Source organism: Oncorhynchus kisutch, unplaced genomic scaffold (genome assembly GCF_002021735.2).
Source record: "Oncorhynchus kisutch isolate 150728-3 unplaced genomic scaffold, Okis_V2 scaffold1093, whole genome shotgun sequence".
Classification (NCBI taxonomy): Eukaryota; Metazoa; Chordata; class Actinopteri; order Salmoniformes; family Salmonidae; genus Oncorhynchus; species Oncorhynchus kisutch.
Window position 1 is genome coordinate 40665 of NW_022263038.1, and position 17243 is coordinate 57907.

Sequence of the window (17243 nt, forward strand, 5' to 3'; positions counted from 1 at the left end):
GGGTACAGGTACTGAGTCAGTGTGCAGGGGTACAGGTACTGAGTCAGTGTGCAGGTGTACAGGTACCTAGTCAGTGTACGGGAGTACAGGGATTGAGTCAGTGTGCAGGGGTACAGGTACTGAGTCAGTGTGCGGGAGTACAGGTACTGAGTCAGTGTGTGGAGGTACAGGTACTGAGTCAGTGTGCCGGGGCTACAGGTACCTAGTCAGTGTGCAGGGGTACAGGTACTGAGTCAGTGTGCAGGGGTACAGGTAATGAGTCAGTGTCCGGGAGTACAGGTACTGAGTCAGTGTGTGGAGGTACAGGTACTGAATCAGTGTTCGGAGTTACAGGTACTGAGTCAGTGTGCGGGGTTACAGGTACTGAGCCAGTGTGTGGGAGTACAGGTATTGAGTCAGTGTGCAGGGTTACAGGTACTGAGTCAGTGTGTAGGGGTACAGGTACTTAGTCAGTGTGCGGGGGTACAGTTACTGAGTCAGTGTGCAGGGGTACAGGTACTGAGTCAGTGTTGGGAGGTATAGGAACTGAGTCAGTGTGCAGGGTTACAGGTACTGAGTCAGTGTGCAGGGATACAGGTACTGAGTCAGTGTGCAGGGGTACAGGTACTGAGTCAGTGTGCAGGGTTACAGGTACTGAGTCAGTGTGCAGGGGTACAGGTACTGAGTCAGTGTGCAGGGGTACAGGTACTGAATCAGTGTGCAGGGGTACAGGTACTGAGTCAGTGTGCAGGGGTACAGGTACTGAGTCAGTGTGCAAGGGTAGGGTACCTAGTCAGTGTACAGGGGTACAGGTACCTAGTCAGTGTGCAGGGGTACAGGTACTGAGTCAGTGTGCCGGGGTACAGGTACCTAGTCAGTGTGCAGGGGTACAGGTACTGAGTCAGTGTGCAGGGGTACAGGTACTGAGTCAGTGTGTGGAGGTACAGGTACTGAATCAGTGTGCGGAGTTACAGGTACTGAGTCAGTGTGCGGGGTTACAGGTACTGAGCCAGTGTGTGGGAGTACAGGTATTGAGTCAGTGTGCAGGGTTACAGGTACTGAGTCAGTGTGTACTGGTACAGGTACTTAGTCAGTGTGCGGGGGTACAGTTACTGAGTCAGTGTGCAGGGGTACAGGTACTGAGTCAGTGTTGGGAGGTATAGGAACTGAGTCAGTGTGCAGGGTTACAGGTACTGAGTCAGTGTGCAGGGATACAGGTACTGAGTCAGTGTGCAGGGGTACAGGTACTGAGTAAGTGTGCAGGGTTACAGGTACTGAGTCAGTGTGCAGGGGTACAGGTACTGAGTCAGTGTGCAGGGGTACAGGTACTGAATCAGTGTGCAGGGGTACAGGTACTGAGTCAGTGTGCAGGGGTACAGGTACTGAGTCAGTGTGCAAGGGTAGGGTACCTAGTCAGTGTACAGGGGTACAGGTACCTAGTCAGTGTGCAGGGGTACAGGTACTGAGTCAGTGTGCAGGGGTACAGGTACTGAGTCAGTGTGCTGAGGAACAGGTACTGAGTTAGTGTGCAGGGGTACAGGTACTCAGTCAGTGTGCAGGGGAACAGGTACTGAGTCAGTGTGCAGGGGTACAGGTACTGAGTCAGTATGCATGGGTACAGGTACCTAGCCAGTGTGCGGGAGTACAGCGATTGAGTCAGTGTGCGGGGCTACAGGTACTGAGTCAGTGTGCTGGAGTACAGGGATTGAGTCAGTGTGCAGGGGTACAGGTACTGAGTCAGTGTGCAGGGGTACAGGTACTGAGTCAGTGTGCGGGAGTACAGGTACTGAGTCAGTGTGTGGAGGTACAGGTACTGAGTCAGTGTGCGGGGTTACAGGTACTGAGTCAGTGTGCAGGGGTACAGGTACTGAGTCAGTGTGCGGGAGTATAGGTACAGAGTCAGTGTGTGGATGTACAGGTACCTAGTCAGTGTGCGGGGGTACAGTTACTGAGTCAGTGTGCAGGGGTACATGTACTGAGTCAGTGTGCGGTGGAACAGGTACTGAGTCAGTGTGCAGGGGTACAGGTACTGAGTCAGTGTGCAGGGGTACAGGTACAGAGTCAGTGTGCAGGGGTACAGGTACTGAGTCAGTGTGCAGGTGTACAGGTACCTAGTCAGTGTACGGGAGTACAGGGATTGAGTCAGTGTGCAGGGGTACAGGTACTGAGTCAGTGTGCGGGAGTACAGGTACTGAGTCAGTGTGTGGAGGTACAGGTACTGAGTCAGTGTGCGGGGTACAGGTACTGAGTCAGTGTGCGGGTGTGCAGGTACTGAGTCAGTGTGCAGGGGTACAGGTACTGAGTCAGTGTGCAGGGGTACAGGTACTTAGTCAGTGTGCGGGGGTACAGTTACTGAGTCAGTGTGCAGGGGTACAGGTACTGAGTCAGTGTTGGGAGGTATAGGAACTGAGTCAGTGTGCAGGGTTACAGGTACTGAGTCAGTGTGCAGGGATACAGGTACTGAGTCAGTGTGCAGGGGTACAGGTACTGAGTCAGTGTGCAGGGTTACAGGTACTGAGTCAGTGTGCAGGGGTACAGGTACTGAGTCAGTGTGCAGGGGTACAGGTACTGAATCAGTGTGCAGGGGTACAGGTACTGAGTCAGTGTGCAGGGGTACAGGTACTGAGTCAGTGTGCAAGGGTAGGGTACCTAGTCAGTGTACAGGGGTACAGGTACCTAGTCAGTGTGCAGGGGTACAGGTACTGAGTCAGTGTGCAGGGGTACAGGTACTGAGTCAGTGTGCTGAGGAACAGGTACTGAGTTAGTGTGCAGGGGTACAGGTACTCAGTCAGTGTGCAGGGGTACAGGTACTGAGTCAGTGTGCAGGGGTACAGGTACTGAGTCAGTATGCATGGGTACAGGTACCTAGCCAGTGTGCGGGAGTACAGCGATTGAGTCAGTGTGCGGGGCTACAGGTACTGAGTCAGTGTGCTGGAGTACAGGGATTGAGTCAGTGTGCAGGGGTACAGGTACTGAGTCAGTGTGCAGGGGTACAGGTACTGAGTCAGTGTGCGGGAGTACAGGTACTGAGTCAGTGTGTGGAGGTACAGGTACTGAGTCAGTGTGCGGGGTTACAGGTACTGAGTCAGTGTGCAGGGGTACAGGTACTGAGTCAGTGTGCGGGAGTATAGGTACTGAGTCAGTGTGTGGATGTACAGGTACCTAGTCAGTGTGCGGGGGTACAGTTACTGAGTCAGTGTGCAGGGGTACATGTACTGAGTCAGTGTGCGGTGGAACAGGTACTGAGTCAGTGTGCAGGGGTACAGGTACTGAGTCAGTGTGCAGGGGTACAGGTACTGAGTCAGTGTGCAGGGGTACAGGTACTGAGTCAGTGTGCAGGTGTACAGGTACCTAGTCAGTGTACGGGAGTACAGGGATTGAGTCAGTGTGCAGGGGTACAGGTACTGAGTCAGTGTGCGGGAGTACAGGTACTGAGTCAGTGTGTGGAGGTACAGGTACTGAGTCAGTGTGCGGGGTTACAGGTACTGAGTCAGTGTGCGGGTGTGCAGGTACTGAGTCAGTGTGCAGGGGTACAGGTACTGAGTCAGTGTGCAGGGGTACAGGTACCTAGTCAGTGTGCAGGGGTACAGGTACCTAGTTCTGCGTGCAGGGGTACAGGTACTGAGTCAGTGTGCAGGGGTACAGGTACTGAGTCAGTGTGCGGGAGTACAGGTACTGAGTCAGTGTGTGGAGGTACAGGTACTGAGACAATGTGCGGAGTTACAGGTACTGAGTCAGTGTGCGGGGTTACAGGTACTGAGTCAGTGTGTGGGAGTACAGGTATTGAGTCAGTGTGCATGGGTACAGGTACTGAGTCAGTGTGCCGGGGTACAGGTACCTAGTCAGTGTGCAGGGGTACAGGTACTGAGTCAGTGTGCAGGGGTACAGGTAATGAGTCAGTGTGCGGGAGTACAGGTACTGAGTCAGTGTGTGGAGGTACAGGTACTGAATCAGTGTGCGGAGTTACAGGTACTGAGTCAGTGTGCGGGGTTACAGGTACTGAGCCAGTGTGTGGGAGTACAGGTATTGAGTCAATGTGCAGGGTTACAGGTACTGAGTCAGTGTGTAGGGGTACAGGTACTTAGTCAGTGTGCGGGGGTACAGTTACTGAGTCAGTGTGCAGGGGTACAGGTACTGAGTCAGTGTTGGGAGGTATAGGAACTGAGTCAGTGTGCAGGGTTACAGGTACTGAGTCAGTGTGCAGGGATACAGGTACTGAGTCAGTGTGCAGGGGTACAGGTACTGAGTCAGTGTGCAGGGTTACAGGTACTGAGTCAGTGTGCAGGGGTACAGGTACTGAGTCAGTGTGCAGGGGTACAGGTACTGAATCAGTGTGCAGGGGTACAGGTACTGAGTCAGTGTGCAGGGGTACAGGTACTGAGTCAGTGTGCAAGGGTAGGGTACCTAGTCAGTGTACAGGGGTACAGGTACCTAGTCAGTGTGCAGGGGTACAGGTACTGAGTCAGTGTGCAGGGGTACAGGTACTGAGTCAGTGTGCTGAGGAACAGGTACTGAGTTAGTGTGCAGGGGTACAGGTACTCAGTCAGTGTGCAGGGGTACAGGTACTGAGTCAGTGTGCAGGGGTACAGGTACTGAGTCAGTATGCATGGGTACAGGTACCTAGCCAGTGTGCGGGAGTACAGCGATTGAGTCAGTGTGCGGGGCTACAGGTACTGAGTCAGTGTGCTGGAGTACAGGGATTGAGTCAGTGTGCAGGGGTACAGGTACTGAGTCAGTGTGCAGGGGTACAGGTACTGAGTCAGTGTGCTGGAGTACAGGTACTGAGTCAGTGTGTGGAGGTACAGGTACTGAGTCAGTGTGCGGGGTTACAGGTACTGAGTCAGTGTGCAGGGGTACAGGTACTGAGTCAGTGTGCGGGAGTATAGGTACTGAGTCAGTGTGTGGATGTACAGGTACCTAGTCAGTGTGCGGGGGTACAGTTACTGAGTCAGTGTGCAGGGGTACATGTACTGAGTCAGTGTGCGGTGGAACAGGTACTGAGTCAGTGTGCAGGGGTACAGGTACTGAGTCAGTGTGCAGGGGTACAGGTACTGAGTCAGTGTGCAGGGGTACAGGTACTGAGTCAGTGTGCAGGTGTACAGGTACCTAGTCAGTGTACGGGAGTACAGGGATTGAGTCAGTGTGCAGGGGTACAGGTACTGAGTCAGTGTGCGGGAGTACAGGTACTGAGTCAGTGTGTGGAGGTACAGGTACTGAGTCAGTGTGCGGGGTTACAGGTACTGAGTCAGTGTGCGGGTGTGCAGGTACCTAGTCAGTGTGCAGGGGTACAGGTACTGAGTCAGTGTGCAGGGGTACAGGTACTGAGTCAGTGTGCTGAGGAACAGGTACTGAGTTAGTGTGCAGGGGTACAGGTACTCAGTCAGTGTGCAGGGGTACAGGTACTGAGTCAGTGTGCAGGGGTACAGGTACTGAGTCAGTATGCATGGGTACAGGTACCTAGCCAGTGTGCGGGAGTACAGCGATTGAGTCAGTGTGCGGGGCTACAGGTACTGAGTCAGTGTGCTGGAGTACAGGTATTGAGTCAGTGTGCAGGGGTACAGGTACTGAGTCAGTGTGCAGGGGTACAGGTACTGAGTCAGTGTGCGGGAGTACAGGTACTGAGTCAGTGTGTGGAGGTACAGGTACTGAGTCAGTGTGCGGGGTTACAGGTACTGAGTCAGTGTGCAGGGGTACAGGTACTGAGTCAGTGTGCGGGAGTATAGGTACTGAGTCAGTGTGTGGATGTACAGGTACCTAGTCAGTGTGCGGGGGTACAGTTACTGAGTCAGTGTGCAGGGGTACATGTACTGAGTCAGTGTGCGGTGGAACAGGTACTGAGTCAGTGTGCAGGGGTACAGGTACTGAGTCAGTGTGCAGGGGTACAGGTACTGAGTCAGTGTGCAGGGGTACAGGTACTGAGTCAGTGTGCAGGTGTACAGGTACCTAGTCAGTGTACGGGAGTACAGGGATTGAGTCAGTGTGCAGGGGTACAGGTACTGAGTCAGTGTGCGGGAGTACAGGTACTGAGTCAGTGTGTGGAGGTACAGGTACTGAGTCAGTGTGCGGGGTTACAGGTACTGAGTCAGTGTGCGGGTGTGCAGGTACTGAGTCAGTGTGCAGGGGTACAGGTACTGAGTCAGTGTGCAGGGGTACAGGTACCTAGTCAGTGTGCAGGGGTACAGGTACCTAGTTCTGCGTGCAGGGGTACAGGTACTGAGTCAGTGTGCAGGGGTACAGGTACTGAGTCAGTGTGCGGGAGTACAGGTACTGAGTCAGTGTGTGGAGGTACAGGTACTGAGACAATGTGCGGAGTTACAGGTACTGAGTCAGTGTGCGGGGTTACAGGTACTGAGTCAGTGTGTGGGAGTACAGGTATTGAGTCAGTGTGCATGGGTACAGGTACTGAGTCAGTGTGCCGGGGTACAGGTACCTAGTCAGTGTGCAGGGGTACAGGTACTGAGTCAGTGTGCAGGGGTACAGGTAATGAGTCAGTGTGCGGGAGTACAGGTACTGAGTCAGTGTGTGGAGGTACAGGTACTGAGTCAGTGTGCGGGGTTACAGGTACTGAGCCAGTGTGTGGGAGTACAGGTATTGAGTCAGTGTGCAGGGTTACAGGTACTGAGTCAGTGTGTAGGGGTACAGGTACTTAGTCAGTGTGCGGGGGTACAGTTACTGAGTCAGTGTGCAGGGGTACAGGTACTGAGTCAGTGTTGGGAGGTATAGGAACTGAGTCAGTGTGCAGGGTTACAGGTACTGAGTCAGTGTGCAGGGATACAGGTACTGAGTCAGTGTGCAGGGGTACAGGTACTGAGTCAGTGTGCAGGGTTACAGGTACTGAGTCAGTGTGCAGGGGTACAGGTACTGAGTCAGTGTGCAGGGGTACAGGTACTGAATCAGTGTGCAGGGGTACAGGTACTGAGTCAGTGTGCAGGGGTACAGGTACTGAGTCAGTGTGCAAGGGTAGGGTACCTAGTCAGTGTACAGGGGTACAGGTACCTAGTCAGTGTGCAGGGGTACAGGTACTGAGTCAGTGTGCAGGGGTACAGGTACTGAGTCAGTGTGCTGAGGAACAGGTACTGAGTTAGTGTGCAGGGGTACAGGTACTCAGTCAGTGTGCAGGGGTACAGGTACTGAGTCAGTGTGTGGGAGTACAGGTATTGAGTCAGTGTGCAGGGTTACAGGTACTGAGTCAGTGTGCAGGGGAACAGGTACTTAGTCAGTGTGCGGGGGTACAGTTACTGAGTCAGTGTGCAGGGGTACAGGTACTGAGTCAGTGTGCGGGGTTACAGGTACTGAGTCAGTGTGCGGGGTACAGGTACTGAGTCAAAGTGCAGGTGTACAGGTACTGAGTCAGTGTGTGGGAGTACAGGTATTGAGTCAGTGTGCAGGGTTACAGGTACTGAGTCAGTGTGCAGGGGTATAGGTACTGAGTCAGTGTGCGGGGGTACAGTTACTGAGTCAGTGTACAGGGGTACATGTACTAAGTCAGTGTGCAGGGGTACAGGTACTGAGTCAGTGTGCGGGGGTACAGGTACCTGGTCAGTGTGCAGGGGTACAGGTACTGAGTCAGTGTGCAGGGGTACAGGTACTGAGTCAGTGTGCAGGGGTACAGGTACTGAGTCAGTGTGCAGGTGTTTAGGTAATGAGTCATCAGTGTGCGGGGTACAGGTACTGAGTCAGTGTGCAGGGGTACAGGTTAGTTGAGGTTATTTGTACATGTAGGACTTATCATACGAGTAGAGGTGTTAACCCCGATGTCCTGGCTAAATTTCTTATCTGGACCTCATACCGTCATGACCATCTAACTCTCCCCAGCATTGGCTCATCCCTCCTCTCCCCTGTAACTATTCCCCAGGTTGTTGATGTAAATGAAGATGTGTTCTCTGTCAATTTACCTGGTAAACTAAAGATTAAATTAAAACAGAACTCAAGCCTAGGACTCCAGTAGGATAATTCTTCAGGTCTCAGTCGAGGTTACCACTGGGGAAGACCTGACCTTTAGCTGGAGGGATGATGCTTATCTGTGACTAGAACTGATAAGGCTGGAGTCTCCATCATACACCATGATATTGGTGGTTAACCAGACATATCAGGCTTACTCTGTGTTCTACTGTAGTCAGAGCATTGATAGCCTGGGCAAGCTGCTGAAAGCTGGCCTCAGTTAGAGACAGTTATCTGTTCTGCATGTGTCAGATGTAAGAACTTATAGAATAGAGAATATGGAGGCATTCTAGAATAGAACAATACAATGAGTTATTCTAATGCAGTGATGCTTTTTATTTAAAAACAGAAACAGAAGATAGTTTCCAACGTTTCGGATGAATGCCTTTATCAAAAGCATAAACAATAATGAAATAACACAAAAAAACTAGGTTTCCTCCAATATTGCGCAGAAAATACTTAATTGTCCAGAAAGGGGTCCCCCTCCCCACTCCCATGAGTTAAGACATGTATCAAATATATGTGCAATGAACCATATACAGGCTACACTCAAGCAACACCGTTAGTTAAACAACTAGCAACACCGTTAGTTAAACAACTAGCAACACATTTAGTTTAACACCTAGCAACTAGATTTAGTTATACAACTAGCAGCTACATTTAGTTAAACAACTAGCATCTACAAAATGTTAAACAACTAGCAACTACCTTTAGTTAAACAACTAAAAACTACATTTAGTTAACAACTAGCAACTACAATTAGTTGAACAAATAGCATCACATTTATTTAAACAAATAGCAACATGATTTAGCTAAACAACTCGCAATTAGATTTAGTAAAAAAACTTCAACACATTGAGTTAAACAAATAGCAATTAGATTTAGTTAAACAACTTGCAACCACATTTAGCTAAACAACTAACAACACATTTAGTTAAACAACTAGCAACTACATTTTGGTAAACAACTAGCAACAACATTTAGTTAAACAACTAGCAACAACATTTAGTTAAACAACTAGCAACAACATTTAGTTAAACAACTAGCAACTACATTTAGTTAAACAACTAGCAACTACATTTAGTTAAACAACTAGCAACAACATTTCTGTACAAATCTCTTCGATCGATGTTCAAATAAAATAACTGCTTCATGGTCATTGGTCATTCATGTATAGTCATTAATAACTGCTTCATGGTCATTGGTCATTCATGTATAGTCATTAATAACTGCTTCATGGTCATTGGTCATTCATGTATAGTCATTAATAACTGCTTCATGGTCATTGGTCATTCATGTATAGTCATTAATAACTGCTTCATGGTCATTGGTCATTCATGTATAGTCATTAATAACTGCTTCATGGTCATTGGTCATTCATGTATAGTCATTAATAACTGCTTCATGGTCATTGGTCATTCATGTATAGTCATTAATAACTGCTTCATGGTCATTGGTCATTCATGTATAGTCATTAATAACTGCTTCATGGTCATTGGTCATTCATGTATAGTCATTAATAACTGCTTCATGGTCATTGGTCATTCATGTATAGTCATTAATAACTGCTTCATGGTCATTGGTCATTCATGTATAGTCATTAATAACTGCTTCATGGTCATTGGTCATTCATGTATAGTCATTAATAACTGCTTCATGGTCATTGGTCATTCATGTATAGTCATTAATAGCTGCTTCATGGTCATTGGACATGTATGTTTTGTCATTCACTGCAGTACACAGTAGTCACACCCTTTTTCAGTTCCTCTTAGCAACAAATATACAAACAAAGATATGTGTTAGCAATTAGGTGTTTAAAAATACAAATAGGATCTGATAAAATTTAGGGAATTTAAAAAATGTTTAGGCTTTTTTATGAGCAATTTAAATAAGGCTATTAAAAGTCATTTCAGATGAATCACAAAAAGTACACTCCAGACAGAGCATTTAAAAGGAATTGACAAAACAAATTTCAAACAGTGGTAGACATTTTGTATGGAGGACTTTTAACAACAAATTCAACAGCTCAATATATGTGTCAACATTGCATCAGCAATAACACAAGGTTCAAAATCAACATCTGATTTCTATACACAAGGTTCAACATCAACCTCTGATCTCATGCTTCAGTCCACAAGGTTCTACATCAACCTCTGATCTCATGCTTCAGTCCACAAGGTTCTACATCAACCTCTGATCTCATGCTTCAGTCCACAAGGTTCTACATCAACCTCTGATCTCATGCTTCAGTCCACAAGGTTCTACATCAACCTCTGATGTCACTTTTCAGTCCACAGGGTTCTACATCAACCGCTGATGTCTATCTTCAGTCCACAAGGTTCAACATCAACCTCTGATCTCATGCTCAGTCTGAGGTTTCAGTTTAGCCCACAGTCTGTCCCAGAATGCCTGGTGCTGATTAGGGTCCTGGGGCCAGTCCAGATAAGTTCTGGTTTTCAGCAGGCGAGCCAGCCTGTGGTGGGCAGACAGCCGGCGAGGGGGGATCTTCTCTAGGAAGACCAGGAGGAGGATGTCCCTTTGCTCCACCTGCAGCCTGTAGGTGGCCAGCTTCATCTCCAGAGAGCACCAGTTACTGCGTAGGTAGTGGCGGCTGACTAGGCAGAGGGTGTGGCGGCTCCGGTAGAGGCTGTCTGTGATGTTCTCCACAATGTCCTTCCCCAGCTGGAAGTCCCTGCTGTGCAGACAGAGGCGCAGGAAAGGAGGCCCCCTCTGCTCCAGATTAGGTAGCAGCTCCTCCACCACCCAGCGCTCGTCCTTCCCGCTATAGGAGACAAACACATCGTAGTGGTAGCGCCCCCTGGTGTTGGATCGCATGGCTTCTAACAGCCAGCCAAGGGTGATGTGGTAGAGGGGGAGGAGGTAGGGGCCGGCCAGGTTATGGACCAACACCACCAGCATGAAGAACAGGACTCCCAGGCCAGTCGCAACAAAGAGCACAAATCCAACCTCTGTTGTGCAGTTGGCTTCTGTGTACTTGACAAAATTAGGTGTGTCTATTCCATTGTCCGACAAGCATATCAAGTCCTCCAAAGCATACATACCGGTTTTAGCATACGGACCAAGCATGATCACTTCAACCTGCCTGCACCCCTTTGCCCATGTAATGAGCCAAGCATTGTCACAACTGCAAAACATCTGTAAATTATCAAATGTCAAATGCTTAAGGCTAGAGAGAGGTTCAGTAAAGCTATAGAATACATTATAAATGTTCTCTATAAGCAAATACACTCTTTTCAAAGATTTCAAGTCTTTAGTTAAACTCCCCTCTAAAGAGTAAATCCTGCAGTGGTACATTTCCAGAACCTCCAGTTTGGTCAAGTTGTGAAAAATGATGTCGGCAGAACGCTGTGTTAAAAGATCCACCTCTTGTAGAGTCAGTTTCCTCAGGTGAATCAGCTGATTAATTGATGATAAATCAACCCTTTTAGCTGAAAGCTTCGATCTGTAGTCAAATGTCTCCACAGACGTGAAGTACTTTCCCATGAATTCAGATCCACAAAGGAATTCTTCAGCATCAGCATGAAGATGGGTTACAGACTGAAAGAAAGGTCTGTCACAGTCCTGAAATGACACTGTCTGGCCTTTGAGCTGGAGACTCAGATTCTGTTTAGATGTGATGTTACTGCCGATAGTCAACTGCATTGGCCTCATAGCTGAACTAATGTACAGATGAGTCAGCTGACTCAGAATTCCACCAAATATAAGTGTCAGATTCAGCTTGATCACAGGTTCTGTTAGTGGATTGTGCACTTGCCCGAGAAACACTTGTCTAAGAGACATGAGGTGTGTGAAAGACATCGCCTCAATGTTGTGAATAAGTGGATTGTTCCTGAGGTCTAACCATGTCAAACTATGTAAACCATCAAATGTGTTTGCATTTATCTGTGTTATGTTATTACTTGTAATGTCCAAGGACTCCAGATTTGTCAATCCCAGGAAAGCAAAGTCTTCAATGTTTGAAATTAAATTCTGTTTTATATCCAGATACTGCAGCTTAACAAGACAGATAAATTGTTTAGCAAAAAGCATTTGTATATTGATTAACAAAGTTAGTTTTGTTAACCATGTGATTGGTTGTTTTTGGAAGGAGCAAATCTCAGGGTTTTTATCTCTCAGGAAATCTATGTCTAATTCGTTAAGTTTTTTGAGACTGGAAATAAAATGCCAATCCAAATGAGTAGTAGGATGGAAAGACAAAGGTCCACTTAAATGCATATATTCTAGCCCAGTGCACAACTCAACACTGGACATAGAGAGGCTGCTTGTATTGAAATTGTTTACATATATTTTCTTGATTGAAAGCAAAAACACTACATTACAGATTCTTTCAATATCAATGACATTGATCCCAGAGCAACTGAAGACCTGGATTTGTTTTATCCCAGACAGGGGAAGGTCCAGTAGGACTTCCTGGCTGAAAGCCAATGTTAACATTGTGAGGTTCTGGAGCCAAGCCAGTGAACCTTCTTCTATATGTGTTACTTCACCAAATGAGAAGTCAACCCTCGCTAGATTGTTAAAAACAGGTGTCATGCTTTCGTTGGTAGTTAAAATGGAGCAGTTTGATTGGTTTATCGATTGTATCTCTGGTGCTTCTATTTTTAGCTCTATAAGTGCCTTTATATTCATTATTCTGCATAGTATCTCTGACAAATCATCTACACAGGGTTCACTAATGATTAGACTTTGTAACTGAGGGATGCCATGGAAAACATCTGGGGCCATTGCTGTTAACCTGTAACCCTTTATGGTCAAATCACATAACTTAACTAGATCTATGAATGTATGGGGCCCAATATGACAATCACAGCACCCAGAGCCTGTTCCCCATTTATCTATCAAGTACATATGTTGTAGATTTGGAAGGTGGCTGTTCCCAGTTGGAAGGATTTGAGTAAAACAACCAATAATGTACAGAGACTCCAGATCCTGAAACTGAGAGAAAAAGCCCAGAGACATGGATCTATTTTCACCATGTGTCATAGATATGCAGAGGGTATTGATATTAGGGGGAAGTCCAAGTAGATCCTCCTCGATGGCTGTGACATCTTGACAGGCAGCAGTGTAACGTTCTGCATGATGAGGTAGTTGGCTGCAGGTCCAGGTGGGAAAGTGTCCCAAGTCTTCACTACTGTCATAAATCTGGCATTTAGGATGCATCCATCCACTAGAACTCTGAATCCACAGGAACAGGACGGCAGGGTGGGAAAACATAGATCTCATCTCTTCCAACGTCAGTCAAATCTACTGAGATAATTGTCAGAATAGTTTGGTTCCGGTGGATCCCTGTAGAACGTTGGTTTGATACAGTAAAACCCTTATGAACGCTGTAAACAGTATGGAGTCTCTCGTCTTCTTGTTGTTTGTCAGATGGGTTCCTCCTTGGTAACTAACAGCAGTTCATACCTTTTGGTTGTTCCAATGTTCCTCCCTTTCACCCTGCAGTTGAATTGTATCTCAAGGTAACAGGAGTAAATATTTTATGGTTAGATTTGTTCCAAAAGTAAAGAAACTATAAAATGTCCCACAGACAATGAAGAACTGAATGCAGAGCTGCAACGTGTTCTCTGACCGCCACAGTTGATGTCTGAATGTGTCTGAGGAGCAGAATCCTGTTTGTACAGCACAGTCACACTGTATGTTAAACAGCTTGTGAAAGTCTATTTTGACCTGTTTTACATCTCTCTCTTTCAGTTCCTGAAAACAAAAATACTGTCTATAAAAAATGACAATTGACACGAAGGACCTGTTGGGACGGGATAGATTTCAGAAGACTGATTAGACTCAAATGTCTGTAGATTGTAATGAAATATTAATTGGATTGGATGTCAATCAAGACCTCAGAAAAAAACTGTAGTCCTCCACAAGTCTGGTTCATCCTTGGGAGCAATTCCCAAACACCTGAAGGTGCCATGTTCATCTGTACAAACAATAGTACTGTCACAATCGTCGTCAAGGAAATGACCGGACCAAGGTGCAGTGTGGTGAGTGTAAATGTTTCTTTATTTTAAAGAATGTCGCCAACAAAACAGTAAACAACAAAACGACCGTGAAGCTCCGTAAGGCAATACATGCATTCAACGAAGACAACTACCCACAAATGAGAAAAGGAAAAAGGGCTGCCTAAGTATGATTCCCACTCAGACACAACGATAGACAGCTGTCCCTGATTGAGAATCATACCTGGTCAAAAACAAAGACCCAGAAAGCATAGACTTTCCCACCCGAGTCACACCCTGACCAAACAAACAGAGAATAAAAGCATCTCTACGGTGAGGGCTTGACAGTACCCCCCCCAAAGTTGCGGACTCCTGCCGCAAACCTGACACTATAGGGGAGTGTCCGGGTGGGCATCTATCTTGGTGGCGGCTCCGGTGCAGGACGCAGACCCCACTCCACCTCTGGCTCCCCCCACTTTTGTGGCGCATCTGGTGCGGGGACCCTCGTTGCCGACCCCGGACTGGGGACCCTCTCCGCAGTCCCCGGACTGAGGACCCTCGCCGCAGGCCCCGGACTGGAGACCCTCTCCGCAGTCCCCGGACTGAGGACCCTCGCCGCAGGCCCCGGACTGGGGACCCTCTCCGCAGGCCCCGGACTGAGGACCCTCGCCGCAGGCCCCGGACTGGGGACCCTCACTGCAGGCCCCGGACTGGGGACACTCGCCGCAGGCCCCGGACTGGCCCGTGGAGCAGGCACAGGACTCACCAGGTTGGGGAGACCTACTGGAGGCCTGGATCTTGGAGCAGGCACAGGACTCACCAGGCTAGGGAGACATATTGGAGGCCTGGTTCTGGGAGCAGGCACAGGACTCACCAGGCTGGGGAGACATACTGGAGGCCTGGTTCTGGGAGCAGGCACAGGACTCACCAGGCTGGGGAGACATACTGGAGGCCTGGTCTGTGGAGCAGGCACAGGTCGAACCAGGCTGTGGGGGAGCACTGGAGATCTGGTGCTTAAAGCTGTCACCACTCGTCTTGACTGAATGCCCACTTTGATCCGGCATGTGCGGAGCGCAGGCACAGGACGCACTGGGCTGTGATTGCGCACCGGAGACACAGTGATCAGAGCCGGCGCAAGATACCCTGGGCCGAAGACGCGCACCGGAGACCAGGAGCGCTGTGCTGGCACAAGCCGTCCTGGCTGGATGCCCACTCTAGCACGACACATGCGGAGCGCTGGCTCCGGGCTGTGAACGCACACTGGAGACACCGTGCGCTTCACCGCATAACACGGTCTGACCAGTACCATGCTCCCGACCGTGAGCACGGGGAGTGAGCTCCGCCAACCTCCCCGTGTGCCTCCCCCCAAAAATAATATTTTGGAGTGGCCTCCCGGTCTTCCTTGCCAGCCGTGACCCTGTGTAACGCTGGGCCCCTTTACTAGCTGCCTCCGCCTTCCTCGCTGCTTCCACCTGCTTCCACGGCAGGCGATCCTTTCCAGCCAGGATCTCCTCCCACGTCCAGGATCCCTTTCCTTCCAGAATGTCTTCCCATGTCCACTCTGTCTGCTCCTCCTGGCCACGCTGCTTGGTCCGTTTGAGGTGGGTTGTTTTGTCACAATCGTCTTCAAGGAAATGACCGGACCAAGGTGCAGGTTGGTGAGCGTACATTTTTCTTTATTTTAAAGAATGTTGCCAACAAAACAATAAACAACAAAACGAACGTGAAGCTCCGTAAGGCAATACATGCATTCAACGAAAGACAACAACCCACAAATGAGAAAAGGAAAAAAGGCTGCCTAAGTATGATTCCCACTCAGAGACAACGAGAGACAGCTGTCCCTGATTGAGAATCATAAAAAAAAAAGAACCAGAAAGCATAGACTTTCCCAACTGAGTCACCCCGACCAAACAAACATAGAGAATAAAAGGATCTCTACGGTCAGGGCGTGACAAGTATGAGCGTATAAACAACATGGGACCACGCAGCCGTCATATGGCTCAGGAAGGAGATGCGTTCTGTCTCCTAGAGATGAACGTACTTTGGTGAGAAGAGTGCAAATCAATCCCAGAACAACTGCAAAGGACCTTGTGAAGATGCTGGAAGAAACAGGTACAAAAGTATCTATATCCACAGTAAAATGAGCCTTATCTCAACATATCATGAAAGGCCGCTCAGCAAGGAAAAAGCCACTGCTCAAAAACTCCCATAAAAAACAGACTACAGTTTGCAACTGCACACATGGACGAAGATCGTACTTTTTGGAGAAATGTCCTCTGGTCTGATGAAACAAAAATAGAACTGTTTGACCATAATGACCATAGTCATGTTTGGAGGAAAAAGGGGAGGCTTGCAAGCCGAAGAACACCACCCCTACTGTGAAGCACCGGGGTGGCAGCATCATGATGTGAGAGTGCTTTGCTGTAGGAGGGACTGGTGCACTTCACAAAATAGATGACATCATGAGGTAGTGTGGATATATTGAAGCAACATCTCAAGACATCAGTCAGGAAGTTATAGCTTGGTCGCAAATGGGCTTCCAAACGGACAATGACCCCAAGCATACTTCCAAAGTTGTAGCAAAATGGCTTAAGGACAACAAAGTCAAGGTATTGGAGTGGCCATCACAAACCCTTGACATCAACCCTATAGAAAATGCGTGGGCAGAACTGAAAAAGCGTGTGCGACCAAGGAGGCCTAAAAACCCAACTAAGTTACACCAGCTCCGACAGGAGGAATGGGCCAACACTCACCCAACTTATTGTGGGATGCTTGTGGAAGGCTACCCAAAACATTTGACCCAAGTGAAACAATTTAAAGGCAATGCTACCAAATACTAATTGAGTGAATGTAAACTTCTGACCCACTGGGAATGTGATGAAAGAAATAAAAGCTGAAATAAATCATTCTCTCTACTATTATTCTGACATTTCACATTCTTAAAATAAAGTTGTTATCCTAACTGACCTAAAACAGGGAATTATTACTGGGATTAAATCTCAGACATTGTGAAAACTGAGTTTAAATTTATTTGGCTGTTTGTAAACTTCCGATATTCAAATGTACATGCAAACATTTGCTTTAGCGATTAGGTGTTGAAAAATACAAAAAGGATCTGATAAAAAAATGTGGAAGAAAAAAATGTATAGGCTTTTCTCTAAGTAATTTAAATATAATTAATTCTAAATAAGAAGTAATTTAAAGATGTAAGATGTAATCTTTGTAATTTAAATAGGAATATTTCTAAGTAGTTGAAAAATGATCATTTGTAAGTAATTTCAAATGAATCAGAAAAAAATACACTCCCTATAAAGCACTTAAAAGGACTTCATCAGATTTGACAAAACAAATCTCAAATACTAG

General features: G+C 47.8%; 1 protein-coding gene across 1 annotated transcript; it reads right to left on the reverse strand.

Annotated features, from left to right (window-relative positions):
• Window positions 1–9715: 9715 nt before the first annotated feature.
• LOC116364480 (toll-like receptor 13) lies at window positions 9716–13536 on the reverse strand. Its single transcript, XM_031817605.1, has 2 exons — window positions 10112–13536; window positions 9716–10031 (listed from the first exon to the last, which is right to left on the reverse strand). The coding sequence occupies exon 1, from the start codon at window positions 13162–13164 to the stop codon at window positions 10267–10269; it is 2898 nt and encodes a 965-aa protein (XP_031673465.1). The 5' UTR covers window positions 13165–13536; the 3' UTR covers window positions 9716–10031; window positions 10112–10266.
• Between the last annotated feature and the right edge of the window lie 3707 nt (window positions 13537–17243).